Genomic DNA, 20691 nt, shown 5'->3' on the forward strand with positions numbered 1-20691 from the left:
AAAAATAAAAAAAAGAAATAGAAATCTTCAGAATGACAATAAAACTAATAGTCTAAAAAAAGTGTTTAAAACAAGGGCAGGTGTAAGCATGATGACATGAGTTCAGGTCCTAGCACCTGTGGAGGACTCAACCTGGCCACACTGGGAAGACACACTGTGTGCACTAGATCCTTTTGTCCCTCTTCCCAGTGCAGCCACATTGAATAAATTTCCTTTTTCTGCCTTCCACTTTTCAGAAATGTAGCTCTTTTAATTGGCTTACTGAGTATGGGTAGATAGACCTGATTTGGGGCACAAAGTTTAACACAAGTTTGGTAACAATTGCATTGTCTGAATTGTCTTATACTTTATCTGCTACTTTCTTAACTTTCATTTAATAAGAATCCTCCTTATATAATACCTACTTCTTTCCCACAGCCACAGATTTTTGGCATCTAGAATGATACAGAATAGTTAGTACTCCAGTGTTGGGCATCTCTTAAATAACTGAAAGTGTTGGATCTTTTATATATGGTAAGTGTGGAGATCAGAAGTCACTGGCATTTTTGGGGACTTTAATTAAGGTGGACATTAGTTTGGAAGGACTAACCAAAGGACTAACCTCTGAGACACTAAGGAATCTCACACATAAATGTTAAGCAGTACTTTTGTCTACGGCTTTGCTCCATATAAATCATCTCGTTACCTTGCTCATTGCATTATTAATAAATTTTACAATGCCAGTTTAATCTTTATTTTACTGATGAAAAACAAGGCTCTGGGATATTGAGTATGTGATAGACAGTTAATTCATAGAAGCACATAGAGACCCTGTTTGTTTGCTCCCTGTATAGCCCTTTATGCCTTTCACATAACTTCTTCCCCTAGGAGTTTTATATGTGGTAGGTTCAGCCTACTCTCTCAGAAGCTGCAGAGATCCTGCGTTCAGAGAAATGACTGGTTGACCTCATCAATTTCCTCCTGGAACTTTCAAAGGAGTACCCGTAAACCCAGACAAGTTTGTTTCTAACACTGATATTCTCATCAAGCCTAACATCCAAGCTCCTGGTTTTGGAGTGTGGATACCTTCCATCACAAATGATGCATTGATATATTTGCCGCTGTCCTCTGAGTCACTGTCATCCAAAGACTTATCTCTGGAGAGGTAAATACGTTAACTATTCCTGGGTTCAAACTAGAAGCCCTGAAGAAATGAACCAGGACATTTTCAGGTGTCGATGCCTTTTCTAAGAAGACTCAGATGGCATTATTTCTTCCAAGCTCTATCCTAGAATCTCAGATTCTTCTCCAGTCTCCTTAGGCCTCTATGACTTTCAGTTTGTGAGACCTTCTGACTACTCCAATAAGGTTCCTTAACCATCACAGGAACTGCTATTTCAGTAGCCTAGACAGCATTCACCTGAGTTTGCACAGTGCAAAGCAGAGGTGTTTCAACAAGAAAGGTGTAGAAATATTGGAGCCAGAAACAACCTCAACTATTGCAGTGTTTCTTAACTGCAGAAGTTCAGATATGGATTAAGAATATAAGGATGTACTAGTGGAATTCCTGTTGAAAGCCAACTTCCTGGGGCACTGACTTTCTACTTACCAATCTCCAATTTATCATTCATAGTCGTTCTTTACATGATCTCAATATTCTTGGAGCTTCTCATTTAATTCAGTGAAGTTGATTTCCAATCCATCATATTTTAGGAATGCAAAAATGATAACACAATAAAAACCTGCCTGACAAGCTGTTTAGTGTGTTGGCCTAATGATGCTTGTATCCTAATGATAATTTGAGGTTCCCGAAACTGTTTGCTCCAAAGACCAGACAGTCTGCACATAGCCCCTGTGACTCTACCCACAGGTTAATTGTGATTGGTGAATAAAGATGCCAATAGCTAATAGCTGGGGAGAAGAGAAATAGGTGGGGTTGAGTTTTTGTTGGTTTATAGGGGAGGATATAGAGCCACCATAGGAGAGAAGAATTTGCAGGAGAAAAAGAGCAGTCATGGGCTAGGGGCCAAGATAACCTGGCCCAGAGGGCTGCTTAGTTGTAGCTGAGAGTAGCTCAGATGAAACATAGTAAGTAATAACTTGGGTTATGGATACAAGGTAGATTCTAACAACATGGAGGGTAGGCAGCTCCCCAACTATTGTGCTGCTTAACACATATTAAAATATAAAATTTGTATGTGTGTATTTCATCCCAGAACATAAATGGTCTAAAGCAGATAGAAACCCTGTGCAGGAATTGATAATAATTTTTACAACAAAGCTGTTCATAATTCAGAGGAATTTTGAAAAATATCTTATAATAAGGATGAAAAAGACCAAACTAGATCTGTGTGAATGAAAAGAATGAGGGTAAAGGAAGGGGAGAGAGTGGGGGAGGGCAAGATAAGTAGATGAGGAGGACAGAAAGAAAGGAAGAAAAGAGAAATAAAACAATCATTGCATTCAGAAGTCTCCTCCATGTCTCTTTTGACAAGAAGAACACTAGGCTCCAGTCTCATTTGTCTAAATCCTGATGTCTATCAGAGTCCTTCTATGATAGATCTTAATTTTCTAGAAAGACTCCTCTGCTCTGTTTCATTCACACACCCTAACCTTTAGATGAGCTGGTCAGTGGCATGATCTTGACTAACCCTATTCTTCATCTCACATGGGCAGTGAGTCATCAAGTCTTGAATATGCTTCCTTCTGAGTCTTTACTAAGCTGTCTGCACCACTACTAACAACTGGTCTCTCTTCCTTTTGCCTTCTTTTAGATAGGTTAAAGGAGAGAATGGAACCCTCAAAATATCTCACAATTATATACTCATAATTGGGATAAATACACTGATACTTGGATCCTCTCCAACCTAGTGACTGGCTCCTTGGAGTGCTCAGGCTGCCCAAAGGTATCCAGACTAAGAAAAGGGTGGGTCTTAGTAGCTTCATCTTGTCTACAGGTGAAACAGACAGGGGACACTTGAGAGTTCTCCATGGAGTCACTCTCAGTTCGGTGAACATCGATGGATACCTGAGCAGCAGCATCTCCTGCCCTGTTTTGTAGTAGCTTCCACCTTTTTCCTCAATAGCCACAGCAGAACTCATAGGCTCGTCCCAATAAAGACATCTTGTGCACAAGCCTCCTGGGCTATGAAACCACAGGCAAAGGCCTTCCTGAAACCTAGGAAATTCTCGGTCATAACTCAAAAGGCTTGGGAATGAAAGAGCAAAGGAAATGGAAAAGTGACGTAGCCTACCGAGAAGTCCAGACAAGGGAGTCAGCCCTGCAACTCACTAGGCCTAAGCCCTAGTAGTTGCTGTCTCCATGGACTGGGTCTCTTAGGGCAGCTGAGTCTGGCCAAGGTCATGTATACTTATAACACATGGGCACAAATGTATTAATTTTCCTAGGAAGAAAGGGTCTTCTTGACGTGGGTAAAGATTTTTCTTTTTATTACTTGTTTACTTTAGTCATATATTTATTATCTGCATAATATTATTTAACTTTAAAAGAAAAGTTAGTTGGATACTATTTGATACATCTGAGTAGATGTTGACTTGATCTTTCTGAGAAAAACTGCACACACACACACACACACACACACACACACACACACACCAAGCATTCTCCAAAATGACCACTTTCATTCATCTCTGAATGTATTTCCAAGAGAATCTTGCTCTGACTCTACTGCAGCTGCTGTAGAGAATGACCTAAGTCCCAAAAATCTCAAGTTATATTATCAAAAACTCATACTGTAATTGTAAGGTCAGTAGTGAGGACCTCCATGCCTGACAGATGACCAGTGACTGCAAGACCTGGGTCTGGAAGTCAAATAGCAACAGCATTAGGGGCACCAACAGATCAAGAAGCAAATGCTTCTTATAAATAATTTTTTAAATACAAATTCAAGACCAGACAGGTTTCACAATATGACTCACATCCATTTATAAGCAGTCTATAGATACTGAGAGGTGAGAGAAGGGATGTTTTGACAACACAAGCATTTTATGAGCAGATATGGTGACTTCTCAGCTTCTTTAATTAGCACATGAGTGCATAAAGACATCATAAAACTAATTCCAGTAATTAGGCCCTCCTTAAACAATGTGATATTCATCTTTAATTTATATATGAAAGACTCCAAAACTTCATTTAGAATAAAGATGAGCAGTCTAAGCTCAGTGTGTCTAAAGCACAGAGACTCTCACTCTATCTCAAGTATTGCCATCTCCTGCACAAGAATCAATCACTCCAATCAGTGAAAAACATCCACCTTACACCACACACACACACACACACACACTCACAAGTAGCCTAATCCAGTTTAATTCAACATAAGCCTTCATTTCAAATAGTTTCTGCCCCAGTACTAATAAGACTTGACTCGAGTGTCTTCTTTCTCGACCCATGTCTAGGCAGATTTTTCCCCCTTTCTGATATACATTTAAAGGCAAAAAGGGTAGACTAAGGAAAATATGCCTTTAGTTAGTCCTACTGTTGATTTACACCTTGACTCTCTGAAGGGAGGAGACACATGACCTGAATGGATTCCCAGCAGTGTGAGTGGTGAGTGAGTGTGTGTGTGTTCATTTTTGTATTTATGAATACAATAAATATGTCCATTAATAGAACTTAACTGATAACATTACAAATCAGTCAGCAACATCAATTATAATCTTGACAGAAAAATAATTTATGACATTTCTCCTAAAATTAACAAGGTCCCAAGTTCAACAGTTAGGACAAAGAATCACCAGGAATTGCTACTTTAGAGTGTAAGAAACTGTTGTCAACAGATAACATTTCTAAGGTTTGGTTCTCTGCATCAGGGTTTAAGTTGCTTTTCAAATTACAAATCTGGCTGACAAAGGTATGTTTATTTCTAGGGAGAAGAATCTAGGTTCTGCTTTAAATTTATCAATGCCTGCTGCTTGTTGCAGCATCCTTTTGCCTGTAGACAATAGAACATTGTCATTCTCCAGTCTGGCCTCCTTAGATAAGCACTTAAGCAAATTGTATGCTGCCCACTTCCTTTGTTCTGCCAACTCTTTCTCCCATTAATCTCAACAGGTTTAGAGAACAAATACAATGTGAAAGTCTAAGCCTGGATTGAAATGCTCATCTGGTTTCCTTAGAAACATTGTAACCTTATGAGTGAGTGATCCTTTTGGAGCTCCTTGGAGTGTAGGGAGATGTGTTGATCCTTTTCACCAGGAGGAAGGGAAGAAACATGCCACAAATTTTACTCCAAGACCGAGATCAAGGACTAGGAATCTCCCCACTCCAGCCTTTGTTTATATGGCTTTAAATGAAGGTGGATCAGTGAAGTTACAAGTCACTCTTTCCAGAGTAGAGTGAGCCCCAGTCCTTCAAAGCCACACCTGCATCTATTTGCCTTAGATGGGATGAAACATTACCTCCTATTGCCCTCCACTTTGGAGATATGAACAAAATCATTCAGTATGTAAGACTCTAAACATTCAATCAGCTAAAGCTTTAGAATAAATGGACCAGGGATTTATCATACAGGATGACTACTGTGACCCAGGCAAGGACCAGAACTGGGGCTGGAGGAGATACACATAAATCAGAAATTAACCCAACATGCCCAGGCTCCTCATTAATGCTCCTTATAAATGATCCAAATACATTTCAAATTATATGAGGGCGAATGAGAACACAATGAGGGTGTTACTTGAAAATCCATGTTATTTAAAAACCCATGACTTTTCATCTGTAGTATATACAACATAATGGTCTGAACTAGAAGAGAAATGACTTGTCAATTGTCACATGGATTTGCACGCAAGGTCATAGTCTTGTCAGTTATGTTGTCACGAATTGCGGTACCTTGCCTGAAATGCACTAGTGAAGATAAAACCACAGTGTGTGTTCCCATGAGGTCACATGGCATAACCAGCTGATGACCTTTTCCAAGGGTTCAATCTGCTAAACCAGGTTCAGTCTTCACAATGTTTCTGCAAGCCCTAGGGGCTCATAACCATGGATGGCACTCATATCTTCTCCATCTGGGATTTCCAACATGCTCTGGGAGAAAAGACTAGCTGGTGAGTCAGTGCTCTGTCCTCACAGGGTGTCTCCTCTGGCTGTCCATTCTGCCTGTGCTTATCAAAGGGAAAGACTGTTGGGTGGAGATAATGACTTACCCTCTCCAGGAAGAGAAGCACCTGGCATGACATCTTCAAAGGGAAGTCACCAGGAAATCTGCTTGTGTTTCATGACAACTCTAGCAGGTATCTCTGGGACATTTTAATCATTGGACTCCAGACTAATCTAAGTATTGTGTGTTACGCCCTGATTCTTGACTGATTTTAAGTGGCCTGTGCTTGCACAAAAAGAACACATGTAACCAAAAAGTAAAAATATTTACTTCTATTATATGCCCCAGTACAGGGGAATGCCAGGGCCAGGAAGAGGGAGTGGGTGGGTTGGGAAGCAGGATGGGGAGAGGTTATAGGGGACTTTTGGAGAGGAAACTAGGAAAGGAGATAGCATTTGAAGCGTAAATGAAGAAAATATCTAATAAAAATGCAATAGAATAAAAAATATATATTTACTTCTGCAAGAAGATTTAAATCCCAGACTACAGACTACAAATGATCTGAACCTCTCCTTCAGGAATATCCATCAGTGTTATATTTGTTGCATACAGTATTCATCTGAGAATAGAATTCTTGTTTTCAGTCTTATATATGTAACAAAAGCTCTACCAACTGAGCTACATCTCAGATGAATAACTCTATGGGATTCTTTAAAGAAGTCATTGTATTGCAAATGTTCAAACTGAAGTGAAAAACAGAGGAAAAAGAGGACTTAATACAGACCAGTAAATGTTATTTAAGAATTAATGAGTGTTCTTTCTGTGGCACATATAACATATTGTATTGTCTTTTTAGAGATGGAGCCAATGGTTCATTTATACTTGGGGTAATAATTAAAATAAAATAAAAATATCATCCTGTTTATATGAAATTGCCAAATACAACTCTCAACCATTACCATGCCTATTCAGTAAGTGAAATTATGCATCTCCATCAGGTTCATCACTAAAAACAAAATCTTCATCACTGGATAAATAATGGAATGCAACTTCCCAAACACAACAGAGAGCCACAAACAGATGCCCCTTTACCCTTTAATTGTGATTTCTGTTGGTTCCAGAGATGGCGGTCATATTTTTCCATGATCTGATCCTCTAGCAAGCCCTCCCTCAGCTCTGCTCCTCCTATGTTTCATTCCAGATGCAGGATGCATTTGGAAGAAGTTCTACCTTCCAAGTCCCAGCTCCATTCTTTTACTTACCCCTTGCCTAACCATGTCTCCTTACCAAGATCAGTACATGGCTCCATCAAAACCCATATGGCAGGAACTTATTCATCATCCTCTAAGGAACTCTACAAAGAAGTGGTAGTGACACCCACAAGCACTGGCTCAAGCTGCTTGCTGCCTATCTACACATGTGTGCACTGCCACTTAGTCTGTAATCTACAAGGTCAGGTTTAGTTGTTCAGTATACCATCTGTCCTTCTGAGAGGCTAAGAGCTAGTCAAGGGCATTAATGGGCTCTGTTTGTCTCCATATCACCTGTGAACCTGAAGAACATGCTCTGAGTAAGGTCATGTGAAAAGAATGAAAACATACAAGTACAATGGCTACCACAGAACCTGAGATGAAGGTAACACTTATTAAGATTCCCGTCTTCTGTTTGGTAATTCCTCTAAGTGTTCGTAGGAAAGCAATGAAAACCTGACCCTGGGAGTGAACCTACCCCAGGGATAGGACAAAGGCACACACTTCCATGTGCATCATAAAACCCAGTTCAAGATAAAAGGTCCGAAGTCCTGGGTTCCATGGTACACAGTCAACACAAAACATTTTTTACCTAGAATCACAGAATGAGTAAGTGATCATTGTGGACCTGAGCCAACAGAGTTGACCAGACATGCCTGTAGTTCAACATGGAGATTCTAGGGAAGACAGGTTGGAGGTGGCAGAGAGGCCCTGATGTATGATAAGAATGGCAACAGTGGAAGAGTGGGATGAAGGTGAAGATCGGTGAACCATGGCAGTGTTCTGTGATGAGGCTGATGTCAGGATCCCATACTCTCCCTCTCATGCCTGGTGAGATACTTGCTGCTTCCTCAAATCCTCACTGATTTTCACACTCTTCACAAACATCCACAGAGAACTGTGGAGCCTTGGAAAGCAATGCGGCACCATGTGTCTTGTGCACTGAATGCCTGCAGGGGGCACTGTTCACACATGGTCTTTGGGATTACCCGTACTATGCTAAAGGGAAGGTTCATTCATAAGGATGCTAACAGTCCTGCCAAAAGATGGAGGCAAAGAACCATAGCTCACCAGGGCTATATAGTTCCAAAACAGTCCTTTTCTCTTCTCTAGATCTTGATCGAATGAAAGTACATGTACCTCCAACTAAAGTAAATTAAGAGGCAACATTGGTTTGACGCTTACACATTGACATATTTTGTTTGTTTTGTTTTACTATTTTATTTTATTATTTTATTTTGTGCAGGCTCACTGACTCCTCCTGTAAATTCCTGCCACTTCTCCAGCAACTGTGCCAGCCTCACTCAAGTGTTCCTCAACCAAGTGTCCCCCAAATAACCCAGCACAGTGTCTGTCTATGGCCTCCTTCTGATATACTGCAAGCTCTGTGGGCTGTAGTGACCCTAGCTCTGAGGGCAGCTGCTGCTTAGGCCATCACAGTTGCTACAGTGCCATGGGCATCACCATGAGAGTTGTGACTCCTGTGATAGCATCACTGTCTACATCTGGGGCACAAATCAGTGGGCTGCTGCTGCCTTGGCAATTGGGATTAAACATTTAAGAAACACATTTTAAAACAGTCTGTAAATCTCCTGGAACCAGCACCAGATAATAGTGTGTATTGTACCTGTTTTCTCTTCTGACTTAGATGTGGAGTGATGTGGGATGAACAATTGCAATCAGAATCTGTTGACTTTCCCCCATCACTAAAGCTGTTGATACAGCTGAGAATCAAGCAGTGACTCTCTGACTTCCTAACACCCTACAAAGTCAAGCAATTTCATGCCTTAAATTTTTACTAGGCCTGGATTTAAACATCCTACACTGATGACTACTACCAAGGAACTTATAAATCCAACTGCATATAGTGCAAGAAACTACAGATGCCAACCTGGAAAGTGTTCACTCGGATAAGAATCTGATCCAAGGAGATAAGAATGGATCGATTCACATTCTTCTACATGCTAACGGCCAGTTGAGCCAGCAACATTTGTTGAAAATGCTGTCTTTTTTTCCACTGGATGGTTTTAGCTCCTTTGTCAAAAATCAAGTGACTCTAGGTGTGTGGGTTCATTTCTGGGTCTTCAATTCTATTCCATTGGTCTACCTGTCTGTCACTGTACCAGTACCATGCAGTTTTTATCACAACTGCTCTGTAGTACAGCTTAATGTCAGGCATGGTGATTCCACCAGAGGTTCTTTTATTGTTGAGAATAGTTTTTGCTATCCTAGGTTTTTTGTTATTCCAGATGAATTTGCAAATTGCCCTTTCTAACTCTGTGAAGAACTGAGTTGGAATTTTGATGGGGATTGCATTGAATCTGTAGATTGTTTTCAGCAAGATAGCCATTTTTTACTATATTAATCCTGATAATCCATGAGCAGCAGAGATCTTTCCATCTTCTGAGATCTTTTTCCATTTTGTTCTTCAGAGACTTGAAGTTCTTATCATGCAGATCTTTCACTTCCTTAGTTAGAGTCTCACCAAAGTATTTTATATTATTTGTGACTATTGTGAAGGGTGTTATTTCACTAATTACTTTCTCAGCCTGTTTATCCTTTATGTAGAGAAAGGCCATTGATTTGTTTGAGTCAATTTTATAGCCAGCTACTGCACTGAAGCTGTTTATCAGGTTTAGGAGTTCTCTGGTGGAATTTTTAGGGTCACTTATAAATACTATCATATCATCTGCAAATAGTGATATTTTGACTTTTCCTTTCCAATTTGTATCCCCTTGATCTCCTTTTGTTGTCTAATTGCTCTGGCTAGGACTTCAAGTACTATATTGAATAGGTAGGGAGAAAGTGGGCAGCCTTGTCTAGAGCTATCTCTTGTGAAGCTATGCCAGTGCCTGGCAAATACAGAAGTGGATGCTCTCAGTCGTCTATTGGAAGGAACACAGGGCCCCCAATGAAGGATCTAGAGAAAGTACCCAAGAAGTTGAAGGGGTCTGCAACCCTATAGGCGGAACAACAATATGAACTAACCAGTACCCCCCAGAGCTGTATCTCTAGTTGCATATGTAGCAGAGGATGACCTATTCGACCATCGATGGGAGGAGAGGTCCTTGGTCTTGCAAAGATTATATGCCCCAGTACAGGGGGATGCCAGGGCCAGGAAGTGGGAGTGGGTGGGTTGGGGAGCAGGGCAAGAGGCAGGCATAGTTTCCTCATTGCATTTGAAATGTAAATGAAGAAAATATCTAATAAAAAAAAAAGAATCTGATCCAAGTAAACAGAAACATTGTTTCCATGGTAGCCATGTGCCTAAAATGGCACCTGGCACTCAACAACTATTCATCAATCAAGTGAATAACAAATGAATTGATGATTGCTGAGCTGGCTTTTGATTGTGTCCTAAGTATGGCCAGAGATAGAGATAGATAGATAGATAGATAGATAGATAGATAGATAGATAGATAGATAGATAGATAGATAGATAGATACAGAGTCAGAGTCAGAGAGATCAAAATTAACATATGAAAGAAACTATGGGCAGAAGAAGACTTGAGACCCTTCTTTATGTGGGCAATATGCAGCACATATAGCAAGCATGGGGAAAGAAAACAAACATGATTTACATTGGGAGGAGATGAGTGTTATAGAAATGATAATGAATTGTCCTGAGATTCAGCCCTTTTGAGATTATGCTTTTTCTCTGTTCTCTAACCCATTCTATGGAGTCTCTTTCTTGTTCTTAATAAATATTTCTATTTCTAATCATATGTCCTGGTTATAACTCTCTGTCCTGAGACATAAAAACCTGGAAATCTCAGGAGGAGTCCTTCCTGTCCCACTGCTCAAACTCTGACTTATATCTATAACCTAACCAAGTCTAAGGAACCAATTTTTCCTCTACCAACTAGGACTTGACTGGAAACATTTCTAGTGACAAAGCTATGTGTAATTAATTATATGGCTATCCTAATAAATGGCCTGTGTCAGGTCACTGGCTGTGCTTCCTTCCTTCCTCATCCCCATTAGACTTACCAACAGCAAGAATCCTGGTGGTGCTTTACCGTGAGAAGCTCAAGTCTGACTTAGAAGCTTCTGAGATGTGAGCCTTGTTTCCCAGTTTTCACATTAAAGAACAAATGATTTTTTAAAAATAGCATTTATTTACATAAACCATCTAGTTCTCCAAGAAACTATTACAGTCCCATATTTTGAGTGAGGAGAGTAGATGGAAGCAGAGGCAAGATGTTTCATTCAGCTATTAAGTCTTCAGAACTGTGATTCAACCTGCTCAACTCACCTCCCCCAGGTATGTGCTGCTGGAACTTAACTGATGAGTCTTAGATTATCCACCCTGAAATGCCCATGGTTTTTTGAGCTCAAGGTTAACTAGCACAGATTCATCAATTTTTACAATTCTGGGTATGCAGTTTAACTAAATGTGAAACTGGATGTTCTCATAAAGAGCTCGTCCATTCTCTCCCTTTCATCTGTGATGCATTTTAATTCAGACTCTGTAGAGTTCTTCCCAAGAGCATCATGAAGATCATAAAGCCTATCCTACAGATACTTCATCCTACTCAAAAGGAATCCCATGTCCGTGGTTACTTTCTCAGAGCACTCTGTCCCAGTCAGTTGAATGATTTGAGATATGGACCAGAGGTAGCATGGACTCCCATTCAGACTTCCTCTTGATATGTGTCTTTCTCTTTAATAAGAAGGTATGTATCCAAGAATATTAATGCAGAGCAGGTGCCCAGTTGACTTTGAGAGTAAATTAAAAAGCAAAGGTGTTTGAGATATTTTATTCCATTAAATTCCCATCATTTTACACAGATTTTTGTTCTTAGTCTAGACTCTCCATGCTCAGCCTCCAAATACCCTCATCTTAAACTGTGACTATTGGCAAGGTAGGACATCATTCTGAAGTTAGTTTAAGAACCATAGGGCATATGTTCTTCTGTAATATTGTGAAACATAAACCATCAAGATGAAGCCACACACACAGCTGACATGGAAAATGACCACCATAGTTCACAGTAGAAATAAGCTCTGCTCCACTCCAAAGTCAAAGTTGGTGACCCCAAAAGGGATTTCCCTTTGCAAATCTCACACCATTTTACCTCTTCATTTTGTAAGAGAAATCAAAGTCTAAAATCTTCAGCCACTGAGATATTTTCCATATCCTCTTTTTCTCAGATTTTTCAACACACACAATTCTTCGTTTGCTTTCAGAAAAAGTCCCTCAACTCCAATTTCTTCAGTTTATTCACTTTCCAATTGCTCGGTTCACCCTCTGGATTCTATTATGTGGTGGCTTGGCTTAATTGCCTCCCTATAGACCTTTCTCCACATCTGCATCCTTTCTTCCATCTTACACAGAGACTAGGAGGTTTGCACTAACCCTCAAATACACAAGAAAACTCAACCCTTTCCCAAGAGGCTCTTCAAAATCCTCATAATATTTCTGCCCCATGAAGCACAATTCTATCCTGGAAGTTCCCACAGAAGTCCTTTGTAAGAAGAAGAATCTAAGGAGTTATTTCTTCATCCCCAAGCTAAGATAATCTCAAGTGTTGGGTACCTTGGGCCTTCAAAAGCTGAGAAAGGGGGGGAAAAAAACACTGAGCATCCCTATATGGAATAAGTCAAGGAACAAGTAATACACTGGTGATATTGAGAAAGAATTTTATTCATCTACATGGTTGGAGACAGGTGATGGAACCATGAGAAGGAGAAGCAACCAGGCTTTTGGGAAATCCATTAGAAGAGCTCAAGAACACATAGCCCAAGACAGATTCCGATATATGAAAAAAGAACAAGCCAACATGGCACTACTGCTCAGTACTCCAAACCCTTTTGTCTCAACCTCAGGATGCAAGTTAGCAGCAGCCGCCAGAGCTGTGGCCACAGCCTGAACCCCCAGACTGCTGACCACTGCCACGGTCACAGGAACTGGAGCTCCTGCGCCTGCATCTGTGGGACCTGCGCCTGTGGTGGCTCAGGCAGCAGCCTCCCTCAGAGCTGGGGACACTGCAGCCCCCAGAGCTTGTAGCACAACAGGAAGAGGCTGCAGGCAGACATTGTGTTGTGCTCTTTCTGGGGCACTTTGGGGAGCACTTTGGGGAGGGGCACTTGGGAGGAGGTTGGCACTGCTTCTGGCTCTGCTGGCAGGACATCTCGGCAGGAACTGGACCTAGAAGAGTAGGATAGAAACATTATAGGGAGAAGCTTCTGGTGAATGCCTACTGACTTAGTCTATCAAATGCCTGCCTTCTTTGACTTATCTGCTTCCTAAGCCAAGATCTCTATGAAATAAATAGGACCACGAAGGCACATGTCTATCCAATAAAACATTTTCAAGACTATAAGATAGATCCACAAGCATCTCTAGTAAATGCACTCAGAACAATGATTTTTTTAAAAAGGTAATCCTTATGTCCTGTGGCTTGTAGGATTCCTAGATCCCTGACTGTGAGCCAAACACTCCTTCCTCCCTCGCTATTATCTCCCCACCAGGGCCTATTCTGGGCCTCTTCCTAGGGTTCTAGGAAGAGATCAGATATGACAGGCATGCTGTCCCACACAGTCCCAGATAATGAAATGGTCCCAGACATGCACTTACCTGATGCAAAGGTGATAGGAGACTTTCTGAGCAGGCTGTGGATGAGGAATCCAGAGTAGGAGCCTTTTTATTCTCTATAGAACTGGTGAAGCATCACCCAAGCATGTTGCTGTTTTCACAACTAGGGGAGGTGGCAGTGCTACACACTTCCCAGTTACTGGCTTCCAGTGCTTTCCTGTACACGTGCCTAATGATCCCTTAAGGTGGAACCAGGAAGCACTTATGACTGCAAAATCACTTCCTTTTGTTCTTCCCCAGACCTTGACCCACCTTTCCCCATTCATTCACAAGCTCTAAACCTGTTTTGATCTCTTAAGATTATTAACATGGAGATGTATATAGGATGCCCATTGCTCAAAAATTGAATACATGATGGGATCACAATGTTATCATTGATGTATTATGAAGAGCTCAAACATAAGGCTCAAGCCTTTAGAGGGAAAGCCACTACTGTACTGCAGACCAAAAATTATAGGACAGAACTTTCAGATGTTTGGGGGGGGGTGACAGTAGAGAAAAGACAGTGCCTTATAGGGATACAGTGTATAGAAGACAACAGAAAGATACCTGAGACCAGTTTCAGAGAAGGTACTTAGAGATGGCAAGACTCACAACTTTTATCATTAAGAAGAAAGATCTCCCCAGTCTGCTCATCCCATCTTCAGTCTCTGGCAACCTTCATTTTACACCATGCTCCTTTAAGTGCAATTTATTTTAAAATCCAATCATGACTGTTATCATGGGAGAATAGATCTTTCTGTTTATAGCTTATTTCACTTAATGTGTCCTCTTCCAGATTCATTCCTGTTGGCTCAAATGACAGGAATACTTGTCATTATTTTCCAAAGGCTGATTGTATGTCACATGTTCTATATGCATTCATCCACAAATACACATTTTGGCAGATTATTTATTATAGATCTCGCAAATGGTGCAACAATAAATATGAGGGTGTATATCTTTTCAGTGTATGAATGCCCCTTTCCTTTTGGGTATATACAGACTTAGTGACATTGATAACCACATAGCAGTTAGTTTTTAATTCTTTTCAGAACCTCTAAACTATCTTCTACAATGGCTTGGACCCTTTACACTAATATCCTCTTTTTTTTCTTCAAAATTGTTGCAATACTTGTTCTTTCTTGTATCTTTAGTAATAACCAATCTCACAAGAGTGAGGGGATGTTTCATTGTAGATTTAATTTGTACTCTGATGATTAAGGATAATAAACGGTTTTTCATACATCTACAAGCCATTTGTATGTCTTTTAAGAAATATTTCCTCAGGTTGATTCTCTGATTTTAAGATCAGGATTTTTTCTTTGCTATTGAGATCTTTGAATTCTTAATATACTATGATATTAACTCTTTATAAGATGTATCATTCACAAATATTTCTCACCCTAATAGTCTTGACTCTTTATTGTTTCTTGGGCTGTGTATAAGCATTTTATTTTTATAGAAATACATTAGTCCTGGTTTGGTTCTTTTTAAAATTTTTTTGGTTTCTGTTATACTATTCTTTTTATCAATCTAACTGTACCTAAAAGTAGACACAAACTCATCTTTCTGTCACAGACTCATAAGTACTAAAATTAGTCATGAATCACTACAGGCATGTTTAATTATGTACCATTACCTCAGAAGTTTAAATTGTGGATGGAGTTTAGTATTTTCCTTTTGAACTGTATCTTTTTTGTCATATATAAAAAATTATCATAAAAATTATATAACCATTGTCACAGTATCTTATCTTATATTGTATTTTAGAAGTTTTTATTTTATGGTTTACACATTGACCTATTATCTTTTATTATATAGTTTTATGCTTTTATTTTATCATATCATTTATCATATGTATATAGAATATCTTATTATTATAGCTTTTCATTTATAATATAATAGTAAATGTGCTTTGATTTCCAATTGTTTCAGTATATTTTTTAATTTGAGTATTTCATACATATAAACAGTATTTGTTACACTTGGATCCTTTCCACAGCCCCTTCCAACTTCTCTCTTGTCCCACCATGATGAGCTTCTCTCAAATTCATGACCCTTTTGTATTAACATATTCACATACCTACCCCCAACACATACACTCACTTAAACACACGACACACAGACACACACACATACACACACCCTACTGACTCGAACTTCAGTTGTCTTGATTTGCAAGTGTTTAGAGATGACTATTGAGAATTGGGATCACAGCTCTTGAGGAGTAAAAGAAGAAGAGAAGAGAAGAGAAGAGAAGAGAAGAGAAGAGAAGAGAAGAGAAGAGAAGAGAAGAGAAGAGAAGAGAAGAGACAAAAAGAGAAGAAAAGATCTTGTCTTCCTTCCCTCTACATCCTTTGATTTCCTATAGCTCTTCATGTACAGATGGGGTCTTGTGAAATATTCCTTTATCCATGTTGACATCTCCTTCCTCTGGTAAATTGCCTTTGTGTCTTTGTTTGAACTATATTCTAGGTCTAACATTGGACCCTAAGCAGCATAGATCTACCTCTGTTCTGCTTTCTATCTTAGGAATAAAGGTCCATTCTCTCACTACTAGCCATGATGGTAGTCCTAAGGCTTTTTTGACTCCCATTTTCAAATTGAAGATGCTATTTTTTACTATTTATTTGCTGAAATATTTTATTATCAGTTGCTAATGGTTTTGTTAAATTACTTCTCCATTTCTATAGCAATGATCCCATGTTTTAGTGGCTCTTTGATATGAGATCCAGTCTTGCTACTTCACACATTTCTCTAGAACTAAAGCCCTGTCTGAATTTTTAGAAACTATGTATTTTTAGAAATTATGAATATCTTTTATAATGTTTTGTAGCATAATATAGTAGGTAAGATCATAGTAACTGTATTTGAATAAGTCAAAGAAGCTAAGAATGAATGACCAACAATTTAAGGAGTCACAAATAGACTCCATATGATTTCTTGGAATCAACAAAGACATGTGTCACATAGTCATAGAAGCCAGATGGACAGCTCTGGTGACACAGCCCACTTGGCTCAGCCTTTCCTGCCCCAGTTCATGCCTTCAATGCCCAACTCGCTCAAAGGAATTAAGGAGTTTCTCATTGATGAGTCACCCAGAAACCTTGAGTTGACCAACCATTGTCATAGTGCTCTTCAGTTGCTCCCTCATGACTCAAGATTAAGCGTGTTTAAACCAAAGTCAGTCTTTGTACTTGGTTCTATAGAACAAAAAAGTCAAAAGCTATTCAACTATCCAGATACCTGAATTCCCAATGAGGTTAAAACATCTTCTTAAGTACCTCAAGAACCTATAATTTCTCTTTTATGCGCACCACAGTTATAGGTTATCACTTGGTATACTTCCCTTTGAATAATTATAATACACCTGTGAGAACAATCTGGGTCTTATTACAGTTATGTCATCAGTGCTAAGCACACGGTTGACACATAATTGAGGTCAGGAGTTAATGACCAAGTGAGAAGAAATTCAAAGGAAAAATCCAATGATGGTCATTCAGAAGGAGTGGATCTGGTTTGTGTGAAGACACATAGATGATGTGCTATACTCAGTGCACTGTTAACATCACCTCTACTAGGCTGACCTCTACTCCCTATATAATTACCTATACCAGTGGTTTTCAACCTGAGAGTTGTAACCCCTTTGAGGGTCAACTGACCCTTTCAGAAAGGTCACCTAAGACCATAGGGAAACACGATATTTACACTATGATTCATAACAGTAGCAAAATTACACTTAGGAAGTAACAACAAAAATGATTTTATGGTTGGTGGTCACCACAACATAAGGACCTGTATTAAAGAGCCACAGCATTGGGAAGGTTGGAAACCACTGCTCTATTCCAAGGACACCCTGAAGAACTACATTAGGATATACATTGTAAATTCAGAGTGCCCAGGAAAACCAAAAGGGACACTAAGCACCTGCATAGGGCATTGTCTGAGGCTTGCTCTACCCAGCACAGCTGCTGAGAACAGAAACACATTTTCTACTCTTCTCTTCCTGTGTCTGCATCACTGAGTATTCATGGAAAACTGTCTATAATCTCATCACTCATCTGATCCCCTTTCCATCTGTTATCTAGTTACAGGCTCTCAACAAAGCAAGAGAAATGGCTCTGAAACTTCAGTGAGGCTAAGAGTGAATCTTAAGCACCAGGGACCAAGAACTTCATTCTGCAGAGAGCACATCTGGATAGAGAACAAAGTGAGAAGCTCCTGGCATGGGGATGTGACAGCCAGTCCTAGCCTGGTGACACTAGGTTGCTGCCTCCTCTACCTCAGTTACTGACACTTCCCCGAGAGTGCTCAGACCTGTGTAGTAATTTACTGGTAACTCCCCAGTGATGGCTAAAAAACTTAATATGGTGCCAGGTATCCTTTAAAGACTGCTGACCTTTGCCTTATAATGCCTGTGAGATCCTAGTAGCCTGCAGGTGAGTTCAAACAATGAATTTACTAAATTCTTAGACAAATGGATGGATCTGGAGGATATCATCCTAAGTGAGGTAACCCAATCACAAAAGAACACACATGATGTGCACTCACTGATGAGTTGATATTAGTGCAGAAGCTCAGAATACCCAAGATACAATTTGCAAAACACATGAAACTCAAGAAGGAAGACCAAAGTGCGAGTACTTCAGTCCTTCTTAGAAGGGGGAACAAAATACCCATGGAAGACATTACAGATACAAAGTTCAGAGCAGAGATTGAAGGAATGACCATCCAAAGACTGCCTCACCTGGGGATCCATCTCATAAACACCCACCAAACCCAGACACTATTGGGGATGCAAACAAGAGCTTGCTAACAGGAGCCTGATAAAGCTGTCTCCTGAGAGGTCTGCCATTGCCTGACAAATAAAGAAATGGATGCTCACAGCCATCCATTGGATGGAGCACAGGGTCCCCAATGAAGGAGCTAGAGAAAATACCCAAAGAACTAAAGGGTTTGCATCCCCATAGGAGGAACAACAATATGAACTAACCAGTACTCCCCAGAGCTTCCTGGGACTAAACCACCAATCAAAGAAAACATATGGTGGGACTCATGGCTCTAGCAGAGGATGGCCTAGTCAATAATCAATGGGAGGAGAGGCCCTTGGTCCTGTGAAGGTTCTATGCCCCAGTAGAGGGAAATGCCAGGACCAGGAAGCAGGAGTGGGTGGGTTGGGGAGGTGAGAAGGAAATATGGGAATTTTGGAGGGGAAACTAGGAATGGGGATAACATTTGAAATGTAAATAAAGAAAATATCTAATAAAAAATGTTGAGAGATAGTAAAGACAAAGAATAAAAAGAGTAGGATAAAGGTGTCTTGCTTGACGTAGTTAACCACTTGCTTTCTGCTTTTGTAAATTTTTCTTATCACTGTGGGATTGGGTTGAAGTGGTCTTTTTATTAATAAAAAACTGGAAAGGAAACTAACTAAAGGGAGTAAAACAATTTTCTTGCCCAGCTGTGTGTTCTGGAGATAATTGCAATGTACAGCTTTGGTGTCTACCTTCACAGCCCCTTCCCCTTTAGCTTCTTTCAGCATGACATGTTCTTTGGCTATAAGGATGATGTTCACCTGGAAGGAGTAAGAATAAGTTCATTTAATCTACTGAATTGAGTCTAAGTTTTTTTTTCTCAGTAGATTTGAATGTTGCAACAGTATGATCCAATGAATTCCATACACATCAGCTTTCCTCATCTTCCTACAGTTTTTGTCTCAGAAAGGAAGCAACAGTTAATGTTATAATGAAAGGAACCAAACCTAATGTTTAAATTATTATATAAGTTTTAATAGCCATAAATAATGAGACATCTTTACTATGATGATTTTTATTCACAATATAATTAATTATAAGATATAAGTAACTGTGTATATTATCCATCACCTGCTTTTTATGGGCTAATTCTAAGCCATAAATATTTCTTTCTGTAAAAAAACACAAATATATGATGTGATATTTTAACAATCAAAATATTTAAATTGTATGTGAATTACTAAAGTTGTTAACTATTGCCCAAAATATATTTTACTCAAGTATAATATCACATCATGTAAGATTTCAGCTTACATGAATTTACAAACATCAAGCAGAGGCATCTTCATATGTGTAATGCAATTATTATTCTATTTAAAGTTGATAACCTGCTCCTGTTCTTCTGTGTTCAGCAAGTCCATTTAATTGTTAGAAGCCATGAGGTTACTCAAGGACTGTCACCATACAAGGCCTAACACTCCCCCATCACTTCGAGGTGCCCCACTGATAGAGCTCAGGGGACAGCAGCAAATTACAACTGAAGGTCATGTTCCTTGAGCAGCATTAAATTTGTGGAAAACAATATTTTATGATTTAAGATTTGGATTTTGTGAGTGTGTGTGTGTGTGTGTGTGTGTGTAGAATTCATTAACAATCATACCAAAGAAAATAAGATAGAATATTTTCCAAGGAATGCTACATAAAAGAGGAAAAAAAGAAAAGGAGGTAGAAGGGAGGGAGGGAGGGAGGGAGGGAGGGAGGGAGAAGGAAGGAAGAGCAGTTTCCTGGAGACTCATTGGGATGTATATGAACAATCCTTGTTCCTGGTTCCTGGTTCAATCTTTAGTTGGACTTTATGGATATACCAGGAAAAAAAACCACAAGGCATGTGTCTAAGTAACACCTCCTCTGGTTGTGAAAGCAGAAGCATACCCAGGTGACATCAGCAACTGCACAGGATAAAAGAGCTCCTGTCCTTGGATCTTCTGCCAAAGCATCCTCAGACCTGGACTTCTGTCTCCTTTGAATCTAGTGAGTATCCACCGGGGTGGGCCTTGGAAGGAGAA

At 39.7% G+C, this 20691-nt stretch overlaps 1 protein-coding gene across 1 annotated transcript; it reads right to left on the reverse strand.

The window, feature by feature from the left end:
- Positions 1-12920: 12920 nt before the first annotated feature.
- Positions 12921-13453, reverse strand: LOC110292002 (late cornified envelope protein 3D-like). The gene has a single exon (XM_021159168.1). It carries the CDS (start codon positions 13423-13425, stop codon positions 13129-13131), a length of 297 nt encoding a protein of 98 aa, XP_021014827.1. The 5' UTR covers positions 13426-13453; the 3' UTR covers positions 12921-13128.
- Between the last annotated feature and the right edge of the window lie 7238 nt (positions 13454-20691).

Source organism: Mus caroli, chromosome 3 (assembly GCF_900094665.2).
Source record: "Mus caroli chromosome 3, CAROLI_EIJ_v1.1, whole genome shotgun sequence".
Lineage (NCBI taxonomy): Eukaryota > Metazoa > Chordata > Mammalia > Rodentia > Muridae > Mus > Mus caroli.